The 21,652-nt window shown below is 46.0% G+C and overlaps 1 protein-coding gene across 9 annotated transcripts in view; it reads left to right on the plus strand.

Annotated features, from left to right (window-relative positions):
• myt1lb (myelin transcription factor 1-like, b) overlaps positions 1-21,652 on the plus strand; it is a 105,249-nt gene that overhangs the window by 59,858 nt on the left and 23,739 nt on the right. For 8 of the 9 annotated variants that reach the window (XM_085442390.1, XM_085442389.1, XM_085442393.1 and 5 more), the window contains exons 5-7: positions 4,714-5,183; positions 12,912-14,081; positions 19,630-19,764. In XM_085442390.1, coding sequence (XP_085298516.1) covers positions 4,714-5,183; positions 12,912-14,081; positions 19,630-19,764 — 1,775 coding nt within the window. The remainder of the gene's footprint in view (positions 1-4,713; positions 5,184-12,911; positions 14,082-19,629; positions 19,765-21,652) is intronic. The other variant, XM_085442397.1, reaches the window with a different exon arrangement.

Raw genomic sequence — 21,652 nt, forward strand, 5'->3', positions numbered from 1 at the left:
AGGATGGACGCCTGTTGGTAAAATAAGAAAATCCCTTTGAGAAGTCAAGAACATTTAATATTGTCTCAGTACAACGCTGCAGTGTCAAAGGTCAGCTATGTGCACATGAAAACAAAAAAGTCCCCACTTTTAGATGACGCTGCATGTGTTTGTTTTTTTTGTGCAGGATTACACAGGAGATATTTGGGAGCATTTAAAAGACCTGATGGGGTCTGAGTTTGTGCTTATTTCATGAACAACGAGGGGACAGTCAAGTTGTTCTCGGGATTTTCAGGGAACCAGTCTTAAAGTTCCCTTTCAGGTTCCCCAGGATGTTTGGAGAACCTTTAGTTCTGCTCACGATGCGGAGGCAGACACTCAGTGGACTTTTGGACGTTCTAGAAATATTTAGGAGACGTTCCCTTTCCACAGAGTGTCTGCATCGAGCAACTTCACAATTTAGACTCCCGGGATGTTTTGGGAATGTTTGCTGGCAGAATGGATGTTGCCTAATGTTCCAGAAAATTCCCAATCACAGTGCTGTGTTCTTTAAAGAACAGTGGGATGACAGACATCAAAAGTGTTCGTCCCTGTAGGTCACGACACTGAAGTTCGGTAACCTTTTTAGAACCTTCTGTGACTCTAAATGAGGATGAAGGATGCTGACCTGTAATGTTATTCTAAAATATGAGCCGAGAAAGGAGCCGGGGTGAAAACAGACAGAGAGATTTGAGGTGGGAATGTTTGGTGACAAGAGGAGATGACGAGGGAGAGAGGGAAAAAGCAGCAGCAGCTGCCTCATCCGTGCGTCACGGAGACAAATAGTGTGTGATGCTAATGACTGGCTAAAGCTTTTGCCCCTGCTGCGAACAGCCGCTAATATGACTGCTAATAAAGGCACCGTGGAACGCTGTCGCATTCCAGCAGTCGCTCAACTGTCACCCAAAATTAGCCAAACAGGAGCTCTCCCTCTCCTGCCGCCACCCTCCCCCCCGCCTCACATTAAATCGCAGGGAATGGGGCCCTCTCCATATCCAAAAGGTTTCTTTTCTGCATTAAAAGGCCACTTGTTCACACTGTAATAGAATTTGTTCCATCTTCTAATGCCAAGGATGCCCACTCCATGAAATATGAAGTGGTCTTTTTGTGATCTGAGGCTCTTTTCTTCTTTGATTACTACCTCTCGTACGGCTCACTCTTCTTGGAGGACTTTGTGATGCTGCCGGGGGGACAAAAGCAAAAGCAAACTCAGGATGGTGCAGTATTTTCTCATCGCCTTCCTTTGTCTGCACAGTGACTGCAGAATTTCTTTTTAATTATTTCTGGAATTTTAATTGCCAAGTGAAGCGAGTGGGATGCAGTGCCTGTGATGACGAACGTCGCAGCCAAGGTCACACAGCGATGGAGCCAGGGAACGTGGGATGGCCGAGCTGCGGAGGCTTCCTGTGGCTTAGTCATCGTAGGGCAAACAAACCTTTCACCGTGTCACAACGAGCTGACGGCTCAGGGACGAGAGGACACCTGAGAGCCGGGCGCTCTGTATGCAGCGCTCCTCAACGGCAGCGTGATTAAAAGTCATTTACATAAGAATCTGTGTGGCTGCTCTCAGCGAGCCGGAGCTCTTTAATGGCATCCAAATGTCTGTTGGACCGTAGGCGGAACTTTCAGCAGCGTCAGGTTTTAAAGCTTGTTCACGCTCTGCTAAAAGGCATCCCTGTTTGTACAAGCCTGACCCGAAATAATGAAGCGCACTCGACTCCTTTTAAAACTACAATGAAAAATACACAAGCCAGCAGTTATTATTTGCTATCCATTAGCTGATGTTGCAGAGCAATTATAGCAATTCAACAGCATTGTTTTGATTCAGGTGTAGTCACATTAATACCTGTCAGCCACTGAGCCGGCGCTGAATGCTTGACAGCAAACACCAAGTCAAACGTGCTCCGTGCAGCATTTTCAGGTATTAAACGCTTTTTTATTGCCAATTTGTGAACACAGGATAACGCAGTCTAAAATACGAGACATTGCCCAACTTTTGTTTGTCTGAAAATCCAGGAGATAAAAGGCTCACGCTCGTTCCCCGAGAGCCTCGCTGCAGTGCTTCCCAACACTGAGCGACGCTGGCTAACGTAAGCTTAGCAATAGAGCCGACTAATCAGGACGTCACCAAACGACCGCAGCAGACTCCACAAAAACCAACACTGGTAGCTTCAGAGGCTTCAGATGAATACAGAGAGCTAGCTAAAGCCTCGGTCACTCAGGCCTGAGCACTGACTGATAGCCGCCACTTGCTAGGGGAAAATGAACCAACTGGCTGCAACTGGTTCCTGGTGGTACCTGTGAAATAGATGGTGAGACTCCGATAATGCAAGCCTAGAGACCAGTCAGTAATCCCATGGTAACCACCAGTCGCTAGGGAAAAATATATATTCCCTGCCTGGTTGCTGGAGGTGAAATAGGCTGCAAATCCTCTGCTGTCGTCGCCTGTAGTTTTCTAAAAAACGCTGTGAAAACATTGATGCAAACTGGAAACAGTGACCATTTACCTTCAAAGTAAAAGATGCACCTATTGAAAATGTTTAGTGTCAGCGGTGACGCTAGACTTTTACTTTGAAGGAGAACATCTCAGTTTCTGGTTTGCGTTGCACTTTTTCGAGCTTCACTTCAACTCAGAGAGCACGAGTCAAGTGTTTGCAGATCAGTCTGCATCTTCCATGCAAAATGTGCATGTCAGCAGCGGCAGTGTGTGAGCAACCAAAGCAATAACATCGAGGGTTTTGGTGCTGCACACTCTTTGCAACCCAGTTCACTTGGCAACAGCCAGCGACCTCAAGCAACCACTCACCAACCACTCACCAACCACTCATCAACCACTCACCAACCATTCACCAACCACTCACCAACCATTCACCAATCAGAGGCGTATGTGACTGAGGCCTCAGCCCATCTGCTGTGTTTTGGGGAGGGGCGGAGCTGCTGTCAGGGGCGCTGCTTTGAGTGGATAAGGTGGGCACTTGTAGTTTCAGCATGTCAAAGGCTGCTTTGTTGTGTCTACACTGACACTTGGGCAAACAGTTTTTATGCTCTCTCAGCTGCAGGACAACATACATGACATAGAGAACACGCAGGCCGACGGTATCCTGCACACGGTGCTGCACTGGTCGCCTGCAGGACTGCTTCACTGCTAAAATAAAGGTGGAACTGCAGGACTAGAAGACAGAGGGAGGGAGGAGGGGTGAGGTGTTTATCTGCTTTTCACACCGCTCCCCCACTCCCCCCACTCCTCCCACTCACCTATCCCCCCCTCCTGCCAGCCCGCCTGCCTTGGCAGCCGCTAACCTGCTGGGACCGGCCCTTGATTTATTTGGAGAGGGCGCTGGAACAGAGGGGCTGGGATGAGTGGCATTTTAATGTGCTTTTGAGATGTTTGGTCACAAGCACTATTGATCACTGTGCTGCAGCACGCCACCGCCCCCTCCCTCACTGTCCTGCAGACCTTCTCGCTGCCCTGGGGGAGAGGTTGTCAGGCAGGGAATGAGTTTCCATGTGGGCTTAGATTAATGAAATGAGCCCCCTGGTTGCGGGGGGTGCAGGGGGTCAGACCATTAAGGAATTTCAGGGCTGGGCGAGATTGAGCCTGCCAGCTGACTGACTGATGGGCGAAAGAAAGAAAGAGAGAGCACAAGGGAGAGGATATTGGATGAAGCAGAGGAAGAGAGGAAACAAAAAGGGGTACCTGAGACCGTCTGACCACTGCGATGAGTTTTTCCCAGCACAAAAGTAGCTCACAGTGACTAACAGTTGCCATTTTCTCCCCTCGCGTGCCGCCTGTGCCATTCGTTCACATCAGGTCCCACTCTAAGTAGCGCAGAACCCGGGGAAACATCCAGAGGTTGTAAAAATGGGAGCCAGGGATATTTCACAGCCGAGTGAACATGCCCAAAGCGTGTTTAGCTCTCTCGCACTCGGGCCTGGACAGGGGGTTTATTTGATGGCCAAAACACTCAGCAGAACTCATCATAATTCTGACTGTGTGGTGCTTTTGTTCTAACGTGCCAAATGTGCGTGCGCAGCCACGACACACACGAACGGTCGCACACACGGGCGGCTCGGGGGGCCCGGTAGGAGTCGGGACTCTCCGAGGTTTGATGAATCAAATGGATTAAGCCCCTGTGATCAATAGCCGGGGCAAATACACAGATTATCAGATTATCAGATTAGGATCTGTCCCCCTGCTGCCGGGGGGAGCCGGAGAATACATTAAAACCCGAGGTGCCTCGGCAAGATTCAATTAATCAGGCTACAGGTTGTCTGTTTCCCCTTACAGTCAATTCCAGACAGGCAGATGTGTTTTGCTTCACTTGGGAACAAGGACATATCAGTTTGGAACAAAGTGTTTGCAGGGCATGCACAGTGATTTTCTCCTGCCGGAAGAGCAAACTGATGGTACCTGAATATCAATGAATGTGGAAACTAAACCAGATCTTCTGCTTTTTGTTTCCCTGCACAGATAGAGAGTCGACATCTTTGCGTTTTGTTGTTTATCAGTTAATGAGTGCGTGTCTAATTAAGGCCGTTTGGGCAAAGTTTGATCTTCTGAATATTTCTTTGCTCCTGAGCGATGTACTATATAACCACAGCGTCGCAGCACAGGCCCCGGCACAAACCAGAGTGAACGTTTATGGGCAGGTGGTGCTAACGGCTAACGGCTGCCCTCTTATCTCTCCTCTGCAGTGTGTACGGCTGCCCTCTGGCCAAGAAGAGGAAGAGCATAGACAGACAAACCTTGGAAACATCCCCAAAGAGGAGCACCTACCTTGATGACATGGACAACTCCACAATGGAGGAGTGCTACGAGACGGACGGAACCGAGGAGATGGATGACCGGGAGGAAGAGGAGGAGGAAGGAGCTGTAGAGGATGAGGAGGAGGAGGGGGAAGTGGAGGAGGAGGAAGAGGAGGAGGTAGAAGCCTACATGGACTACAATGTAGAGCAAATGGAGCACGAGGACGGGGAGGTGGAGACAGGGGATGGAGAGGGGGAAGAGGAAGCAGAGGAGGAGGAGGTAGAGGTGGAGCAGGAAGAAGAAGAGGAGGGTGATGAAGGAAGGGTGGTGGAGGCAGAAGAGGAGGAGGAGGAAGGAGTAGAAGAGGTGGATTATGAAGACGGAGAGGAGGAGGAAGGAGAGCAGAATCAAGGGCAAGGTGAGAGCACCGTCATTTCCACCTGTTATTGTTATTGATGATTAATTATTGATATAACGTGTTAGGCATAATGGGTAAGAGTACCTTCAGTGAAGGGTTTAAAGGCACGTTTTAATGCCACTTTCCACTGAAGCAGCGGCTGTGCAGGTCCAGCCGGCCCCACAGGCAGCAGCTTACTGCTGCACAACAACTCCCATCGTTGTGTTTGAGGTGGGAGGTTGTGCCAGTTCTCATTTTCACACACACTGCCTCAGAGGAGGTGAGTCCTCTGACTCCATGGAGAATGACATTTTGGTCTGGTTCTGTGCATTTCCACCCCTAAAACACTGGTGCCAGTACTGCTGTTAGTGGATATGGGAGGGGTGACTGGAAGAAACTCATCAGTGATTCACAGATGCAGCCCACAGACTCTGTCCTCCATGACATAAAGTATCCAAACAGTTATCAAGCCTGTCAAAATGTAGGCTAGTTCGTCTGGTTATAGAAACGTTGTCACAGTGGAAACACACCCTGCAGCAGCGGCCCCCCAGCCTTTTTTGCCCCACAGATGGTTTAATGTCACGCAATATTTTCACGACCGGCCTTTAAGGTGTTGCGGATAAACACAACAAAATAAAACAATATGACCGAGACAAAAACTGTGGTATTTGGTAAATATAATAGTAAACATGAATTCACTGTGTAATTGTGTAGCTTTATTAGCAGCGTCCTTCTGAAATGCACCAACAACACTGACAGTAACATCCTCCTCTCTGCCCCTCCTCTCTTCCCCTGTCAGGTCGCTATGGTAACGCGTAAATATTTATTTCAAAATAAGACGAACAACTACAACACAGGAAACTGAATTAACGATAAAAACCCTGAAAACCATAAATTTCACACCCGTGAGTTGGTACCAAACGACTCAGGGGCCGGTCTGTGGCCCAGGGGGTTGGGGACCACAGAAGCGCACCCAGGTCCAGTGGACACGGTGCCTGATCTAGAACTGGTTCCATGTATTTCTGCCTCAAAAAGACCAGCGCCAGGCCCAAACAGCTGGAACACGTTTGCTCGGCTCAAAGCTGGAACCGAGGTTACGCATGTAACCAAAAGTCAGTGGCGAATGAAAGGGCAGCTAGTAACTTCACCAGTGACTGCCAGATGCAGCTCACGGATGTTAGTCACCATTTCTTCCCATGGAATTTGCAGGAAATTCTGGTGCTAATGCTACAAACCTGTAGCAAAAATAGCCATCAACAGGTGAGACAGGTAACAAAGCATGTGTTTGAATAAATAACGTTTTAGTTTCTCTGCATTAATTGGAAGGTTAAAATTTCACTCAGCACAAAGGCTGATCATGGCAGGAAGATTATAAACAAATGCAGGCACTGTGTTCCCATCATTGCCATGTTGGTTATTTTGAACTATGCCTAATGAGCTATAGGGAGCATAGGCATTAAAGTGACCTGCAGCATACCCACCTTTATTGTTCCTTTTTTCCACTCAGTTAAGACATAAACTACAAAATAAGCATCGTGTTTTACTCAGTAAGACTTTAAACCAGCAACTGAGACCAGAAACGTATCAGAGCAGTGTTTATTGAGCTGAGATGTGAGGCCGGCAGCAGGCTCGCTTTCATGTAGACTTCTATACAGGGAGTGCAGAATTATTAGGCAAATGAGTATTTTGTCCACATCATCCTCTTCATGCATGTTGTCTTACTCCAAGCTGTATAGGCTCGAAAGCCTACTACCAATTAAGCATATTAGGTGATGTGCATCTCTGTAATGAGAAGGGGTGTGGTCTAATGACATCAACACCCTATATCAGGTGTGCATAATTATTAGGCAACGTCCTTTCCTTTGACAAAATGGGTCAAAAGAAGGACTTGACAGGCTCAGAAAAGTCAAAAATAGTGAGATATCTTGCAGAGGGATGCAGCAGTCTCAAAATTGCAAAGCTTCTGAAGCGTGATCATCGAATAATCAAGCGTTTCATTCAAAATAGTCAACAGGGTCGCAAGAAGCGTGTGGAAAAACCAAGGCGCCAAATAACTGCCCATGAACTGATAAAAGTCAAGCGTGCAGCTGCCAAGATGCCACTTGCCACCAGTTTGGCCATATTTCAGAGCTGCAACATCACTGGAGTGCCCAAAAGCACAAGGTGTGCAATACTCAGAGACATGGCCAAGGTAAGAAAGGCTGAAAGACGACCACCACTGAACAAGACACACAAGCTGAAACGTCAAGACTGGGCCAAGAAATATCTCAAGACTGGTTTTTCTAAGGTTTTATGGACTGATGAAATGAGAGTGAGTCTTGATGGGCCAGATGGATGGGCCCGTGGCTGGATTGGTAAAGGGCAGAGAGCTCCGGTCCGACTCAGACGCCAGCAAGGTGGAGGTGGAGTACTGGTTTGGGCTGGTATCATCAAAGATGAGCTTGTGGGGCCTTTTCAGGTCGAGGATGGAGTCAAGCTCAACTCCCAGTCCTACTGCCAGTTTCTGGAAGACACCTTCTTCAAGCAGTGGTACAGGAAGAAGTCTGCATCCTTCAAGAAAAACATGATTTTCATGCAGGACAATGCTCCATCACACACGTCCAAGTACTCCACAGCGTGGCTGGCAAGAAAGGGTATAAAAGAAGAAAAACTAATGACATGGCCTCCTTGTTCACCTGATCTGAACCCCATTGAGAACCTGTGGTCCATCATCAAATGTGAGATTTACAAGGAGGGAAAACAGTACACCTCTCTGAACAGTGTCTGGGAGGCTGTGGTTGCTGCTGCACGCAATGTTGATGGTGAACAGATCAAAACACTGACAGAATCCATGGATGGCAGGCTTTTGAGTGTCCTTGCAAAGAAAGGTGGCTATATTGGTCGCTGATTTATTTTTGTTTTGTTTTTGAATGTCAGAAATGTATATTTGTGAATGTGGAGATGTTATATTGGTTTCACTGGTAAAAATAAATAATTGAAATGGGTATATATTTGTTTTTTGTTAAGTTGCCTAATAATTATGCACAGTAATAGTCACCTGCACACACAGATATCCCCCTAAAATAGCTAAAACTAAAAACAAACTAAAAACTACTTCCAAAAACATTCAGCTTTGATATTAATGAGTTTTTTGGGTTCATTGAGAACATGGTTGTTGTTCAATAATAAAATTATTCCTCAAAAATACAACTTGCCTAATAATTCTGCACTCCCTGTACAGTCGGACAAGCCGCCCTCTGCTGGCCGTAAGAAAGAATGCAGGTGAAGATGCTGTCTTTGCATTTCAACTCAAAAGCTGAAAAAGCTGTTTAAAATCCAACCAGTGCACAACTGTGTTGAGTTTGTGGAGGATAAATTGTTCCTGAATCATGGTGAACATCTCAAGAAGTGCTGTGAAAGCCAGACTAGCAGCGGTTGCTGTGCTCAGCTAACCAAATTCACTGCCAAACACAGAAATAAGAGTATATTAGTTGGGTAACAGTTTATATTTTCTACTCATAAAAATGGCTCCATTTGCTGTTTCTATTGCTTTTAGTGCAGCACTTGTTCTGTTTGCGGTTTTTAGGGGTGGGCGATATAAACGATATACGATAGAAACTATATAAATTTGGCCAACGATAGAGATTTTGACTATACCGCTCTACCGCGATAGGGCATGTTAATGATGCCATCAAGCTGCGCCTGTTTTGGTCAAAAGCATCGCCAAAAACTGCGCTTCCTCCACTTCCGTAACATTGATTCATTAATGTTGAATTCTCTCGCAGCTGCTCTATTCCCATGTTGTTGCAGTATATTAATAACTAACCTCGTATTGTGGATGAATAATCTCAGTTGTTCTCCTGACTGAAGTTTGGCCCGTGTATAACATCCTGCTATGCGACTGCATTTGTCCCTGACCACCAGAATCCCTCACGTTAACTTTTATCGAGTGGAAAAAAAGTTGGCGTTCATCCTTCAGCTTCACTGTGCTAATGTTATGCTAACATAGCTGTGTCGCTAGCAATCACGTAGCACAACATTATATACCAGGTAGTCCAACTTCAGTAACCCTGCAAACGCCACTGCTGTTTAGTTTTCTGTCTTCATTTATGTTGGTAGTGGTAGCAGAGCTGTACGTTTTATTAGTTTCAAAAATCTCAGTCAGAACATGGTATGAAATGTTTAGGTGTAAACGAGCGAGCTAACTTCCTGCAAACTTCCTGTTAACTTCTAACTCTGTTAAATTTAATAAATCCTGTTTTCATCGATGCCTGGATGTTAAACTTAATTGTTACACCCGGTAAAGCAGCAACGCTGATGATTTTATTAAGGATTAAAGAATTTAGACCGTTTTTAACTCTCAGTGTTCGTTTGACTTTGGGACCTGAAGCAGACGGAGTTTTGCACCCAGATTACTCCGTGAAGCTCCTCACTACGGCAGCCGTAATGCTCTGACAATCCATCAAGCAGTGCGGCTTACCAAAGTTGTACTAAAACATTTTTTAACAGATTTCTGCAGCCAAAATCGGTTCGAGGTCAGTAAGCACAACCAGAATTCATACATAAGGCACACTCTCGATTTTTGAGAAAATTAAAGGATTTTAAGTGTCCCTTATAGTGTGGAAAATACGTTATACAGAAGAAAAGAATATATCGCGATATATATCGTTACCGCACGTGCTTCAAATTATACCGCGATATGGATTTTAGGCCATATCGCCCAGCCCTAGCTGTGATGTCGTAGTGTTGGCCCGGTACAGGTGAAGGTCCAATGCAGACCTCTGCATTGGAATAAGAGATGTGCACCGACAGGCTGATCCACACAGCCTGTTGTTCCTACAGTGATTAGTTATTTCTCTAATATGCTTTGTTAATGTCATTCATTCATTTGCACATTTTCCTTGCATATTATTTTCAGAGCCTTTACTGCAGCTGCTCTGAGACCAAATTATCTGTTGGTTTATTGATTTTTTTTTTCAGAGAGCTCCTTTTTAAAAAAAAATAATAATATTAATTGCTTCTTCTAATTATGGATAAATGATCTAAATTGATGGAGTCGCCTTTTTTCAGTTATTCCCCATTGAAATTGTTTGACCTTCATCGTTAGGACAGAGGCTAAAAGGAACTAAATCATGTTAAATTACTCAAACGGCAGCCAGATTATTTTGGAAAACGATTATTTTCTCGTTTGAAAAGCTTCTGAGCTCCAGGTTCAGCTGAATGTTGCCTTTCATTTGGATAAAATACAAAAACAGCGCCCCTGGTTTGGGACTGGGATTTGAGAAACTCCTGCCCCATATGTTATCTCGTCTCCCCCCCGCCTGGCGTGCCCAACACCAGATCTGGCAGGTTTCTCTCCAGCAGATTCAGCTTTGCACCCCCGCATCACGATTGGACCTGACAGTGCCTTCAAGTCCAATTAAGAGTGAAGCTCAGAGAGAGGAGTGTGTTAACCCTGCTTGGCGCGCAGCTCTACCCACCCAACGTGTTGATGTGGCATCTCGGCAGCCATGTGAAAACATCTCTGCAGACTGGTGTTCATTAGAGCCCACAGCCAAGGTCTTATCCTTAACAATGAGACTGCGGACTGTTGCCACCGCCTCGTCAGCCTGTCAGCAGCCTCTCCCTCGCGCTCTGTGGCTACTGCCTGATTACCATGTATTTTTGATAAGTGCTTTGCATGCTGCCATGTGCTGTTGTTGCCAAACCCTTCTTTATAATCATCATGATTTTTATTGGCGTGGAAGGACTTCCTGCATTTACGTCTGCAGAAGGAAAGCAGAAACCTCTTTCCGTCACTGGGCAAATACGGGCGCTGTTCTGGAGCGTCACCCAACACCACTACTCTGTTTCCCGTTTAATCTCTTTAACCCTTTTGTGCACCTTGATTGCTCTTCAGACTGTTTCCATGCAATCAAAAATGAAACCTCTGGTGCAGAATAAGAAGCCTTGCACTGTCAAAGGCCGGTCATTCGTGACTGCTCCCTCTTCTTGCTCCGAAGCGGTGATACTGTGCTGCTCTCGTTAGCTCGTAAGTGTGTTTGCGCAGGGAAAGCAGTGTATGTGTAGAAAGTCATGGTTACCTCTCACCTTTACTTGACGTCTAAAATCCAGAATGAACCAGTCACCATTTTGTGGCTGTGATTGCAGTCACCGGGTTTTGGGCTGTTGGTCTGAAACGAGGTGAGCAAAGACGTTTGGACATAAATCCATCAGCTAAAAACATCCAGCATCATCACGCCAAACGCAGGATCTCAGTGATGGAGATATCAACGTCATGCAACCATTGTAGAAGTTGTTTACAGCTGATTTCACGTAGTCTTCATAAAAACTGTTAGTAGGTTCTTCAAGTTGCACAGTTGATGCATAATGTTTTCCTTTTGACCCCCCAATGTATGAAAATGTAGATCTCATCCTTTGTAGCTCCTTGGAAAAAAAAACTAAATTCATATCATTGTTTTGATTACAATTAAGTCTTTGAACCCAGCAGTAGTATTTCATCACTAATGAAACAGTCTGCATCACTAATTACATGCTTTTTCCATTATCTTATATTGTTTTCTATAATTATTGTTATTATTATTAATATTATTTTTTTGCCTTGCTCCTTTGCACCAAAAGTGATGAAATCTCTCATTAGATATGTGTCTGTGTGAGCCTGTGGGTTCATTTTCTCTGCAGGAATGTAAGTGGCAAATGTGACGCCAATGTGAGCGATGTGCTCTTGGCGGCTCGGGGCGGAAATGTGAAAGGAGAGATTGGAAGTGCTCCAGGAGTGAGTGCTTGAAATTACTGACAGAAGAGGTTCAGTAACCTTTCGCAGTCTGTCAGAATCAATTAGGCACTGAAAGGAATTCTAAAGATGTTGTTGATTGAATGAAAAAAGGAACTTTACAGGCGCGTGATGAATAGCTGCTGTTTGGGGTTTATGGTGGTGCACAGGGAACATTTTATCTCTTAGATTTTAGACTGTCCTGTGAGAAATGTTCACAGTAATGCAATGATTTTAGTTTCGCTTTCGGTTTTCACACTACAGACTGACAATTTATAGAATTATCAAGCGATATCATCACCCTGTTAATACTCTGAGGTCTAAGTCGTCACTGATGGAAACCCCCAGGCCGCCAACCGTAACCCTGTATGGGAAAAGGTTGGTAGGTTGGTATATGTCATTTTTGAGCCAAATAACAAAGAAAATAATCATTATAACAGATACATATTTAAAAAAAAGTCTTCCCACCTGTGAAGGGCTAACTTTCACCAGGGAATCATTTGGAGTGAGAGTTGGACAGCTGAGTTAATGCTTAGTAAGCACAGTTTGAAAAAGTAGTCAACGCCACCTTTGAAACAAGGTGTCTTCTTCTAATAACGTTTCCATTTGGGCTAACAGATGAAAAAAACAGATAAAGGCATAGATGAAAACCCAACCTTAACCCTAAGCAGCTCACTGGTGATGTGGTGGGTGTTAAAGGATAACCAGAGGACCTGTAAATTAAGAGGTAGGGAAAGGGGTAACCTAGAACTTGTTTGATAGAGTCTCATTTAGCAGAGCATCTTTCTCTGGAATTTTCCCAAACCACTGCATTTAACTTCCTGTGCTGATTCACAATTCAGAACACAAGCTGCTGTTAAGGCTCTCAAAGTAAATTATTAGGGGAAGCAAAGAGTTCCTTATCCAATTTAGATGGACCAAGCCCAGAAATCTGATTTAGCAGTAAAATAGAATGACGGAAATGAAATTACAAGACGCTTGTTCTTTCTTTCCAACAGAGGACGATCAGATGAGCAGCGGTGAGGGGGCCGAGGGCAATGGCGGTGGAGGCGGAGGCAGCAGCACTTCCAAATCGGGCCCGACGGCGGAGAAAGACGACAACAACAACGATGAGTACGAAAACTACGACGAACTTGTGGCCAAGTCGCTCCTGAACCTGGGCAAGATCGCAGAAGACGCTGCTAACCGTGCCATGACGGAGTCTGAGATGAACAGCAACTCCTCTAACAGTGCTGAGGATGAAGAGGAGGAGGAAGAGGAGGAAGAGGAGGAGGAGGATGAAGAGGAAGAGGAGGAGGAAGAAGAAGAGGAGGAGGAAGAGGAGGAAGAAGAAGAAGGGGATGAACCTCAGAGGGGCGATCTGAGTTTGGACGTCGACAGCGACGTGGTTCGGGAAACGGTGGACTCCCTCAAACTGCTGGCACAGGGTCACGGCGCCGTGCTGTCCGACAACTTGGACGGACAGGAGTTCGAGGACGGCACGGCCAACAACGGGGATGCGATTGACTGCACGAACAATGGGGTAAATGCGCACAACGGTGGTAATGGACAAATTAAGACCACCAGTAATGGACAAATAGAAAACAGCGATGAGGAGGTGTGTTTGAGCAGTCTGGAGTGTCTACGGAACCAGTGCTTCGACCTCGCTCGGAAACTCAGCGAAACAAAGTCCATTGACCGAAACGCACCGTCCCAGCAAAATCACTTCTCATGTGAGGATCCCAATCAACAGCCCCAGCATCACGGCTATGGGGACTTCCACAACAGCCAGGACGACAGGCGAATGCTCGATAGGAACTATTCCGACATGGACAATCTCATGAAGCTCGAGGAGCAGCTGAGCCCACGCTCCAAGGCCTTCTCCAGTTGTGCACACGATGACCGGTACCACACTCACCACCGGGACTTCGATGAGGACACGGCCTCTGTGACCTCAGACCGATCAGAAGAAGTGTTTGACATGACAAAGGGGAATCTGTCCCTGCTGGAGAAGGCTATTGCACTAGAGTCCGAACGCGCCAAGGCAATGAGGGATAAAATGGCTGCCGAGGCTGCAAGAAGAGACGGGGTGAGGTATGGCCATGAAGATCACGGCCCGCGGCACGGCTACGGCGTTGAGCGTAAAGCCCGTCTTCCCGATGGTATGAAGAAGCCTTTCTACCATAAAGGTGAGCCATTCTCTCAAACACGGATGCACACCATACGACAACAGCAGCATTTAAGCTGGTTCAGTGTGGTTTCTGATTTTGTAAAAGAAATCCGAGCGTTTGAACAGTTTTCAGTATGAACTGTTCGATCGGTAAGTTCCTCCACATTTTCACAGTGTAGCTCATTTTAGAGAATTAGGACAGTTAATCAGCTCGACCAGCTTGGTAAACAAAAAGTATCATGGAAATGGGAGAATCGCACCATGTTCCACCAGGTCATCGGGAACCCAACCAAAGTTTGGATTGGCATTGGGCTTTGTGCAACACCTTAATGGAACATCTTTAGCTTCAGAAATTTTAGCATGTGGCTATAATAAAACCCAACCTGAACCCTAACCCTGGACCGGTCCCCGGCGACGTGGCGGATGTTAACCTTAACAAGCTCAGGTAAAATGTTTTCCTGACAACTCTGTATTTTATCTATCCTGTGCTGGAGGCCAGGCAGCCCACATGCATTCTGGGAACCTCGCTGTAACCCCAGGACAAGCTTTTTCAGCCAATTTGGAAATTCGCATCTCGGTAGCAGCGGGAACGGCAGCAGCAGCTTATGTTGTTAAAATAGGCCAGCATGGAAACATCAGAGGGTAGGCTTGTCAGGCATAAGTAATGGCAATCTGCACGGCCTGTTAGGACTGAAAATCTCATCCCTGTGATGCAGCTTGGGGTAAAGCTGCCTATTTTTAAACCTGTGCAAACACTTGGGAGGAGAAACCACAAAATAGAGGCCTTCTGTCTGCAGAAAGGATTCATTCTGCAGGGAACTCTTTAAATTTGTTGAGAGTAGCTATGAGCTACCATTCAGATTGATACCGACAAATATCAAGCTAATCCTGCAGTACAAACACTACAGAACACCCTCGGTTCTAATTGTTATGCTGTGTACTGCGCACAAAGTAAAGTCACAGAAAAATTACATTGGCATTCACGCAGCGGTCTGATTGCAAATTCCTTTGTTTAACTCTTAATTATTCTTCTTATCATATCCTTTACAACAACAATATACAGGCCTAACAAGGTTAAATTGCTCCCTCCCATAAGGAAGATATCAGATGAGAGCAACAAATAAGAGCATGCTAATTCACAGCAGGATGGTATCACACCTTAAATGCCACACATCTCACAGCAGGTTTATATTGCGACTTAAATGCCACACAAATGCTAATTTCAAGGGCCTTCTGTGGCCTCTGTGTCTGGCTAATGTTGGAATAATGAGAGGACGCAAGACGGCTGCGTCACGATAGCATCTTCCCTCAGGCGAGATGGTAGCAGACACTCGTTGACCAGGGTTCTTGTGCGTGATTTATAAAGTAGAGCATGGCGAGGAAGAGGGCGGGACGGGGAAGAGAGAAGCATGAGGTTGAGATGAAAATTGAACAGTATCAGAATGACCGATAACGAACGACGGGCCTACTGACTGCACATTAATTATCCAGAGATGGTATGGTAATGGGGGCCATTTGCTATGCAAAGCGCAGACCGTCCCCAGCCACAATCAATATCCACTGCTTTCTAATATGCCTTCCACTTGGCTGCCTCCACTCCCTGCAAGAGGAGTGGAGGCAGGCACGAGCATCATGTCTGTGTGCACGTGCGGTCAGGCGTATGGAAGTAGGGAATTTTTTCCAACATACAAACATTAACAGCCAATGTAATAAGAGGCCATTAAAAAGAAGCCTCGGTGTTATCAACGTGATATTACCCTGGTGCCAGACACGAGAGCCAGACATGACGGAGCAGTATGTGCCGTATTCATGGGCCTCTGTAATGTGACATAGATGGACGACGGCCACCGAGGATAACGAGGAGCTTTGTTCTGATGAATGAGAGACGAGATTTGGTTTGGTGACTCATTAGTAAATGAATGAGTAGGTGTGCCTTCATGTCCCCTCTTCATTTTGCCTTTTATGAACTCTTTCCACTTTACCACATCCACACATCCATCCATCCATCCATCCATCCATCCATCCATCCCTTCCTTTCATCCATCCAACCAGGCACCCATCCTTTTCAGCCATCCCTCCATCCATCCATCCAACCATCCCTTCCTTTCATCCATCCAACCAGGCACCCATCCTTTTCAGCCATCCCTCCATCCATCCATCCATCCATCCATCCATCCATCCATCGAACCATCCCTCCTTTCATCCATTCAACCAGGTACCCATCCTTTTCAGCCATCCCTCCCTCCCTCCCTCCCTCCCTCCATCCATCCATCCATCCATCCATCCATCCATCCAGCCATCCCTTCCTCTCATCCATCCAACCAGGCACCCATCCTTTTCAGCCATCCCTCCCTCCCTCCCTCCCTCCCTCCCTCCATCCATCCATCCATCCATCCATCCATCCATCCATCCCTCCCCCCTTCATCCATCCATCCAGATCTAGTTCCTGGGGTCTAGCTCCTATCTCAGGATCTCCTACTGGTTGGAAACCTCACCTCATGAGGCACAATGGGCCTCCAGTTATTACAGGCATAAAATCAATCTTGAGAAGAGCAAAAGTTCAGGGAATTCAGGTTTCTAAAGATGTTTTTAGACTTAAACTTCAACCACTGAGCTTGCTAATGTGTGTTATTACCTACTGTTGCAGCCTGGAAGAGTTAGTCAGCCAGGTAAATGTTCAGACTCAGGAGTATTTACCTTCAGTGGTTCAGCTGATCTCCATCCACTTACAGGAGCCCGTTCACTGCACTCTCTGCACCAGCAGCATTATTTCTGAATCTCGCAGCTGCACCAGACAGTCGTTCCGACTTTGCCACACAGTTTGCTCCGTTAACCCCCAGCAGCTCCGGGTCTAACTTCTTTTCTGGTGTCAACCCAACATGCATTCGAGGCCTCTCGGGAGACAGACAGCTGCTGGTAGCACTGCTATTTTCCCACAATTTTCACAATCAGATGTCTATTCTTTATGGTGATTGGTAATTGGACTGGTATTTATATAGAGTTTTTCTGCTCTCAGTGAGCACTCAAAGTGCTTTTACGCTGCAAGCCACATGGATGCATCGGAAGCAATTTGGGGTTCTGTATCTGGACACTTTGGTGTCAGGATCGAGATGAATCAGTCAACCTTCCGATTACTGGAAGGCCTTTTCTACCTCTTGAGCCACAGCCGCCCCCCAAATTATATAACCGTGTATAAAATATTCTTTTACAGCCATAACTCCGAGTCCTGGTCTCCATTTGAGGCTGAGGCCTGACACTTTTCAGTCAAAGCTCATTTCTATAGATTGTATCCTTTATTTTATTCTTCCGGTCATTACCCACATCTGCTGGTGATGGGTGAGGATAGGAATGTAGACTGGCCAATGAATCGGAAGCTCACCTTCACGCTCTGCTCTCTCCTCACCACAACAGTGTAGCAGTCCTCCCCCACTCATATACAGAACCCCAACCTTCTCTTACTCTGCAACTCAGGGCTTTATTTTGGTTCATCGCTCCGTGTTTTAGTCGGAGCTTCTGAGTTACACGGGCCTTTGAAACTTTAATCAGTGGTCTCTCTTTCTGTGCTGTGAGATAATTACCCCTCCACTGCCTACTCTTCTAAAACATGCTCCTGATAAAGGTTTCTGTCAATCCAACGACTCCAAATTCATTCTGCAATCTGACACGGCTCCAAAACTCTGCCATGAAAATGCACAAACCTGTTTTCACTTTCGAATATCGCATATTTACTGCACTTCAGCTTGACTTTGCACACGGGGGTCAGAGGATTTTAAAGCTGGATGGTTGAATTTCCAGAAACAATGCCAGTTGGCACAACTTGGCATTGCTGCTTTTTGGTGGTAACCTGAGTTTGAAGGAAAGAAGAGATCCAGGTTTTGGAAAGGGAAACACAATCTTCTCCGCTGTGTGTGTTTGAGGACACGTGCGTGCACCCAGCAAACTGTCACGTGCAGCTGTGAGCTGGTTTTAATGAAGAAAAGCATGATGCAGCTTTAAAGGAGCCTAAGTTCTTTCTGTTGAAGGTCAAACATGTAAAAGTTTTAATATTTCACAATTCCTTCAGTTTTAAACAAACAGTAAACAAACTCAATCAGAATCTCTGCTTCTTCATACAAACACAGCCTGGAAATTCAGAAAGTGTCTGTCAGTTTCACTTTATCATTATAAATGAATATTCATACATATAAAATTGAGCTTCAAATGTACATTCATTCATGTTTACATAATTGTGGTGAATATTCACAGAGAGCTTGTGATAAATAAATGTTAGTGGTCCTGGTCCATGGCCGTCCCTGCATCCCTGCACCAAAGGCCAAATGGTCTCTCCCAAAAGGGGAGAGGGAGAACAACATCACAAATGTTTGATGAACAGAAACTTTTCCTTTCAGAAAAAGTTCGTTTGGATTTGGTGCATGCTGTCATACTTCATCTGACCACAACGTATAATATGTGTGAAGGTATTCAGCTGATATGAGCCTCGTATATGAGAACATGCAAACAAAATCTCTGTTGCTGACCTGTAAAACAGTTTCTATGGTCGGTCAGAGATCACACATCCAAAATTTCAGCCTCCATCCGTCTGCGTTAACCTGAGAGTCCATACTCACAGATACTTACCCTGAAATATTTGAAGGACTGAACTGTCTGTGGTTAGCTTACAAAGAACGTCTGAAACGCGGTGAACGTGATGTCGTGCGACTCCATATAAATAGTCCTTTACTTTGGATTTTAAGATTTAAACTTTAAGCTGTATTGTTTAACTTCATAATCACCTCATTCAACCATCAGGGTCAGACAGCTGGCCGATGGGTAAAGGTGAATAAAGGTGATAAGGTGCCATTTATCCCAAAGTTAGTGAAGAATACACGATGTGAAACCAAAAAACAGATGTGTTAGCATGAAGTTGTTCTGACCTCATTTCATGACATCAGAAAAAACACGTGCAATCGTAAAAGTACCGTTAACGTTACTAAATCGCAACACGAGGCAGAAGCTGCTCTTTATCTCAGAATAGTGTCATTCGTTTCTTTGATGTTAATTTAATGTCACTGTTTCCATGGAAGCAGTCAACAGGGATGTCCTCAGTAGAGGTTTCATCAATGGCAGGAGACGGGGAAGGCCGACACATGTAGAATCTAAATACCATCGCTGTTATACTCTGTCATATATGACGTGTTCCAGCGGCAGGTGTTCATATTAAATATAACCAAAGTTAATTAATAATAAGTCTAATAATAAGCTCAGAACCTGTGCAGTAAACTCAAGCTGCCGACTGATGTAAACAGTCAGTCAATCACAGTTTTTTTCTATTCTTGGCTCAATATGAGGTCACGAAGATGTAATAGAAGCCCCACCCATCTGCCCTTTATAGGGGCAGCCAATCAGAAGAAAGCCGTGTTAAAGAGGGAGGAGCTAAATAGCTTGTTTCAAACAGAGGATGAACCACAGGGGGATTATTTTGAAGCGTGAATCATGCAAAGCAGCCCTGCAGGAGTCCAGAGAGGAGTTGTAACGTACAGTCAGCTGCCGCTTGGGTGCTAATAACCTCTACATCTTTCCCCTCACAGACGCTTCACGTGTGGACAAGAAGGAGAGCCGGTGTCCGACGCCGGGCTGCGACGGCACGGGTCACGTGACGGGCCTGTACCCGCACCACCGGAGCCTTTCGGGCTGCCCGCACAAAGACCGGGTGCCACCTGAAAGTAAGCGCTCAGCAGCAATGTTGTTGCTCAGGCATGCTCGTGCGTGCAGTGCTGTGAGTGTCTGATGCCTCGGGGATTACACGGGTCACGGCAGCACTTCTTTTGCACGGGGCCGTGGGTTTGCTTGCCGATTGCCTGCCTAATGTGCCGTGGTGATGAGGTGGAAATGAGGCTGTGATAATGCACTAATCGCTGCAATGCAGCGACTAGAGTCAGCTGCATTGACTGACAGCGATCGAGATGTGGGTTGCATGCTTCATCAGTGTATATGTGGCTGAAAGAAAAGGTCTTTCCTTTATTTGTGTACCTTTTTAATTATTTTTTGAGTTCTTCAGTTTTCTCTAAAGTCTGAAAAGCTCACAGACCTTGGTGCGCGCTGCAGCCGTCCACGCCACAAACCCTCTTCATTTATTTGTATTCCTTGCTCAATTAAGTTTCACTGGATAGAAAGGCAGTGTCATATCTCCGAGCCACAGATCAAGTGAAGTGGCAATAGACATTAGCCTTGAATGAATAGTGACGTTTCCCTTTAGAGAACTCACCCCGGCTATTTAGTCTCATTCACCTTGTGCAAACTTCTCAATAAAAGCCCCTTTACACGTTTCATTAAACGCAGCATGAAAATCAAGTTATGATCCGCTGTGACCTGGACTGCAATCAAAATAAAAGAGGAGAAATTAGTTACCATTAAGGGCAGGCTTGTAAAGACCAGCACAGTGTCTCTTGGAACGTGTCTCTTGTTCCGTGGAGTGCCGCCCGCACAAGGTCTCCAACCTGAGATGTAATCATCTCCCAGAAATGTGAAGTCGCTCAGGGCAGCTGACCTTGAGTGGGATCAAGAGCCCCAAAATGGAATTTGGAAAGGTCTTGAATTGATTGTCACTGGAGATGTGGGGATATGATATCCGTGTTCCTCCTCCTCCTTCTTTCTCACGTCCGGCTAACTTTTGGAGAAGACGATACCACGGATGATTCAGATGTTCGGGGAGCCGTCCCACTTCCTGTTTTTGTACCGAAACTGGCCGCGCATCAGCCAGGAGTGCAGCAGGTGGCGCTCATGAGTGCTTTCACCTGCTTCGAGACAAAACCATGAGATTGTATTTAATTTGCCATCAATCCTGAAATGAAACAGGATGCAACAAACAGCTCGGGCTCGAGCTAAGTGTCTTTTTGCGCAGCACCTGCTGTCCAGCATGTTGGAGAAGCCTGATTTTGGTGTGCTGGTTACAAATATACCCAGTACGGGTGTGAAACAAGCTTTAGGGCATTAGGGCGTGCTACCTGTGTGCCCGTGCACCTGAGCAAACAGATGTCATTCCATCAGGACCGTTGCTGTGCAGAGACGTTATCAGGAGCTTTCAGTGTTATCGGTCGTGTCATGGCTGACGTGTAAGCAGCCGTGCACAGAGACTCCTGTAAAGACAAATACATGCCACACATGTGACTGCCTGCAGGGCGGATTCAGCGGCGGGCGAGCCTCTCCCCCCTGTTAACACATTTGCTGTACTGAATGGACGATGTATTATTAATGCAGTGGCTTCATTTAATTGGGAAATCACACAGTGTAGCCACACTCTTCCTTTCCTTGTGAAAAATGACGATTAAATTAGATCTCAAATTCATTAATTCCCGTTGCTGCTTGCCCATTGTAGCTCCGTTCTTGTGGAATATTAAAATATTTCATCAGGGAGTCGTGTTTTGGTCTTTAAAGTGATTTACCTTTGGTGCACGCGACGCTAGCGCAGCCACATCCTGCTGCGGTTAATATCTGCGCTCACCGATTCTGCCTTTAATTCCTCGGCATTGTGCGTGCGTCCTCGCAGAGGGCAGGAAAAACCTGGGAAATGCATAATGTATTGGCTTTTGGCGAGCTGAGGCGGCAGGCTTT

This window comes from Copadichromis virginalis, linkage group LG19, assembly GCF_057382275.1.
Source record: "Copadichromis virginalis isolate Kocher_CV1m ecotype Utaka linkage group LG19, C_Virginalis_male_GT1.1, whole genome shotgun sequence".
NCBI classification, from domain to species: domain Eukaryota; kingdom Metazoa; phylum Chordata; class Actinopteri; order Cichliformes; family Cichlidae; genus Copadichromis; species Copadichromis virginalis.